Source organism: Magnolia sinica, chromosome 2, assembly GCF_029962835.1.
Source record: "Magnolia sinica isolate HGM2019 chromosome 2, MsV1, whole genome shotgun sequence".
NCBI lineage: Eukaryota > Viridiplantae > Streptophyta > Magnoliopsida > Magnoliales > Magnoliaceae > Magnolia > Magnolia sinica.
The window spans coordinates 85610590-85615630 of NC_080574.1; the positions used below are offsets into that span (position 1 = coordinate 85610590).

At 42.3% G+C, this 5041-nt stretch overlaps 1 protein-coding gene across 1 annotated transcript; it reads right to left on the minus strand.

The window, feature by feature from the left end:
- Positions 1-1554: 1554 nt before the first annotated feature.
- LOC131226178 (pentatricopeptide repeat-containing protein At1g11290, chloroplastic-like) lies at positions 1555-3603 on the minus strand. Its single transcript, XM_058221923.1, has one exon. The coding sequence runs from the start codon at positions 3601-3603 to the stop codon at positions 1555-1557; it is 2049 nt and encodes a 682-aa protein (XP_058077906.1).
- Between the last annotated feature and the right edge of the window lie 1438 nt (positions 3604-5041).

Here is a 5041-nt window from a genome sequence, read left to right on the forward strand (position 1 = left end):
CACTTCTCAAGGAGTGCATCATCTAATGATAGGATATTCGAGGGGAAGAATCTCATATTCGTGTCATCAGCATCAGGATCTTCAAACTCAACCAATGTTGGTGCAAGGACACCCCTAGCTTGGTCAAGATCCTGTGAGTGTTGTTCTCTGCTGAATGGAAAGAAGTCCTTAAGTTAGAATCCAAGAAAGAATCAGTCAGTGACTCCATGGAAGCCTCGTCTGCTAGTCAGTTCAAAGGTAAATTCGATGGATGTTCATTTCGAAATCCTGGATTTTCTCGTTCTGTTGGAATTTCCATATTCGAATTTCGCGGAAGCTACATCACTTCTTTAGATAATCAAGTTTTTGGATTGATTCAATCTCGTTACGGATATTGTTCAAGGAGATTCTATAAGTGCCATCAGGTGGGCATGGTCGGGAAGGAGGTCTGGGATCTCTGCAGAGGAAAGCAAAGTTCCTTTTCTCATGCAAATAGAGCAACGAACGAGGTGGCTGATTATCACAGGAAGCATGGTGTGTGCAAACAGACCTTGATGATCTCTGATTGTAGTTGCATCATCTTAATTTAGATTTGGCCCTGTTTTCCTTTTTGTGCTTGTTTTGTTCTGCTGCAAATCTCTGTTTACCCTTAAAAGGACACACGGAAAATGGCACCATGAGGTCATGGGAGTTTCCCATGAGCTATGTGGGCCCACCATGATGTGTGATGGCAATCCACGCCGTGCATTTGGTAAGTTCTCTATGGACATTCATGCAGTGCATTTGGTAGATCCCCTCTAGGTTATGGGATGTGGCAAAAATCCGGTACTTAGGTAGACCAAACCATCTAAAATCATGGAAAACCATGCCTAAACATCTAAGAAGCACTTGGGGCCCACTTAAGTTTTGGAATGGCCTAAGATTTGGTGTGACCCTCATCCAAGTGGAACACACACAATAGATGGATTGGATGTATGAACCACATCTTAATGGCCCTATAAACAATCACCAATGTTTGAATGGGTTGGCATCCACTCTCAACTGTTGTCTATGGTGTGGCCCACCTAAGTCATGGATTGGCCTGATTTTCAGGTCCATAGCTCACCATGGAAGGATGCATTTGATTAATGGAATGGATGTCCATCACACTCATCACGCCGGCGCCCATATAGCTAAACCTCAGGGGAAGCTTGCCATGAACACGGTCTCAAGTCCAACCAGTTGGGCAGGAAGTTATGGTCCGCCTAGAGGGTAAGTTCAACCTTTCAATGTGCACACAATATCCAACCCATTTAATAGGTTGTGATCACCATAAAGACCACTTTGACAAAAAATTAGCAACATCCACTCATTGAGTGATCCACAATTGTATTTTGATATTGATCAATGGCTAGATATTTCTTTTTATAATGTGACTCTCCTTATATTGGACTTTAGACCTCTCTCTTTCTCTCTCTATACACACACACACAACTATGCTACATTCGCATGTGCGCCTTAGCATCTAGCATTTCTTCTCTACTCTTTCAATAAAGCTTCAATTTTGAATACTATAAGAGAGAATAAACACATTCCCTAGCCAAAATCATGTGGCACCACATCGAGCATGCTAAGCCCTGGGTTCTTCGTCAATCCCTTCAGTCTCATGCTCAATCTCAAAGCCTCAGCCTCCTCAAACCTTCCAAGAGATGCATAGAGATTCGAAAGTAGCACGACCTGGCCCGAATCTTCAGGATCTAACTGGAACACCTTATTGGCTGCCAGTTCTGCAAGCGTAACATTATTATGGATCCGACACCCACCCAGCAAAGCCCTCCAAACATTCAAATCCACCTCCCCAGAAACATTGTTGACAAATTCATTCACATCCTCAAAGCGCCCTGCACGAACAAGCATGTCTACTACACACCCAAAATGTTCTTCTCTCGGTCTAATCCTCTTCTCATTCACCATTTGACTAAAAGTCATCAACCCTTCATCCACCAATCCCGAATGGCTACAAGCATTCAACACACTAAGATATGTCACATTATCTGGCTCTTCACTACTTTTCACCATTTCATGAAAGAGTGAGACAGCAGCTACTCCATTGCCATTAATTCCATATCCTGATATCATAGCATTCCATGAGACTATATCTGGACAAGCGATCTCTCTAAATACATTATGAGCAATCTCTACATCTCCACACCTTGCATAAGTCATCAGAAGGCTATTTTGAATTGAGTTGTATTGAAGAAACCCAGCTGCAAATACATAGGCATGTAACTGCTTGCAGAGCCCTAAGCCAGCTAGTTCGCCACAAGCTGTTAGTGCACCAACCAAAGTTATTGAATCAAGATCAAAATTTTCTTTGATTCTCATTGTAAGTAGCAATCTCAGTGCCCCTCTAGGCTGCCCATTCTGCACATACCCTGAAATCATCGCAGTCCAAGAAACCAAACTCTTTTCGACCATACAATTGAATACAGTTCTTGCAGAGTCCAAATCCCCGCACTTGGAATACATTACAATTAGAGAATTCGAAACAGAAAGCTCCAAGAAAAACCCAACGACCATGATCCAGCTGTGGATTAATCTCCCTCTCATCAAATCTCCCAAAAGACCACAAGCCGCTATTATATTAACTGCAGCCACTGTATCAGGATGAATGCCATAATCTCTCATTTGAGAGAACAGTTTCAAACAGTCAGAAGCACGCCCACACCGCACGAAAGAAGCCATCATTGTTGTCCAACTAATAACATCCTTAAAAACCATATTTTGGAAAAATTCAGCCGCAACGTCTAAATTTCCCAAACTCAAATACATGTCGAGAACTGAATTGAGAATGTAGACATTCAAATCGAGCCCGATTTTAACAATGTAAGCATGCACACTCTTGCACAGGCTAACTGACACAATAGCAATACAACCCTGAATAACACTCAACATGGTCACAAAATTGGGTACCAGACCAAATACCCGAATTTTGTTAAACAGTAATAGAGCTTCTTCAAATAGTTCATTACGGACGTAACCGGAAATTAATGCATTACATGAAATCAAACTCAGTTCATCCATCTGCTTAAATAATTTATAAGAATCAGCAATATTCCCACATTTAGCGTAAGTATCTAACATTGCAGTCCCAACAAATGAATTGTACTCCAGCCCAGTTTTCACAACTCGACCATGGACAGCACTCCCAAGGTTTAGGTTCTCCAAGCCAGCCGAGCAAACAAGAATAGCAACCAAAGTGAAAGAGTTGGGAACAACACCTGAAACCTGCATCTGTGAAAAGAGTTTCAGAGGTTCCAAATAAAACCCGTTTCTTGCATACCCATAAATCATAGTTGACCAGGAAACAACATTCTTATCAGGCATTTCGCCGAACAGTTTCTGCGCATCCGTAATTCTTCCGAATCTGCAGTAGTAGCTCAACAGTTTGGAGGTGAATGCGGTGTCTGGTCTGCGGCCAGTGACGAGAAGGAGCAAATGGGTTTTTCGTAGGGATTCAAGGGGGGCGGGATGATAGATTTGGCAAGAAGAGAAGGAGATGTTGAATTGCATAAGAGGGGGTATGACTTTGAGATGGGTTTTGGTTGAATGCGAGACAGATTTTAAAGTAATGGAAATAACCATTTCCCATATGGACATGCTCATGAAAATCAACGGCTAGTTTTCCTTCATGTGGTTATAATAGAATATATCAGGAAAATGTTAAGAACTCTGAGAAATCCACTCTTTGACAACAGTTGAAACGGTCTTCTGGAAATTGCCATTATTAATCCTCAAATGAATAAATATGCATGTAGATGTATGGGAGTCACTGTGCCTCTACACCGTTTACCGTACGCGTGGCATCACTAGGACAGTTAATACTATGGCTCCACCCCTCAAATTCCTTTGATCAGACAATCCTGACCATCTAATTATGGTTGCAATCATAGGAACTGTCTACCCGCCCATTCGCTCGGAGAAACTGCCAACGGACTGATATTTTGTCTGAGATCAGTAAGGGTGGAAATGGACCGGGTATCCCGCCGGACCCATCATAGGCCTATGGGCTGGGCTATGGCCTTGCATAGCCCGATCAATTCCAGGTCAGGCTTGCCTGGGCAAACCAACTTTATATGCAGATCCGTTATATCCTACAAGTATTTAAACCACTCGTGTTAAACATAGATTGTTGATTTCAGTTTTCCAAAATGTCCATTTCTTTGTGCATGCGTAGCCCACTTGACCAATGGATGAATTACAGGCCCTCAATCTGAAAAATATGGTTCTATTAACTTTCAGGTCAGGTAAAAATTTTTGTGCTTGGGCTTGAGCCAATTTTCCAGGCCTATGTTAGGCTTGGGCCGTCAGTCCTTGGCCAAAGCCCACCAGCCCTATAGGAACTGTAGCGACAGCACAGCAAAATAAATAAAATTCCTAGCTGACCACCGCAGGGAAGAGCTGCGAAGTAACCCAATCCTTATTTATTTAAAATTGACTAAGATTATGAGGAGTGCCTCCTTTGACATGCCTGTCCCAAAAGCTGGCCTGATCGAATAGGCTAGTGAATATTCACAAACGTCATCGTCTGGCGAAGATCTTGTACATCCGTGCGTATTGAGACTCTCAGGGAACAAAATATATCATATGCCTATCTTGCATTAGGGGGCAAAGAGGCATCGTTTGATCCTAAACTCGAGATATTAATGCAAGCCCACAATGTAGCTAGGCCTATTCAAGCTGACTGTAGGGCCTAACCCACTTAGGCCCACTATATTGAAAGTGCCTTAGTTTATTAATTAGCGTGATTGTTGAGTCAGTTAGACTGCAGAGCCTCATAGGAAGATCGATGAAAGCGTCTGCCTCAACCGGATGTGTGCATGAACTCGCTACAGGTAAATCAAAGCCTCACATCCCATGTCCCAAAACACCAGATAATTAAAACCCTTAAAACAAATTAGAACATCATAGGGTTTTGAGTTAGAAAACTTTTTTAGAATTTAGAAAATCTCCAAGTTTTCTAGCTCTGTCGATTTTATCGATATACTGATCGATATTATCAACATGCGCTGTCGATGTCCTC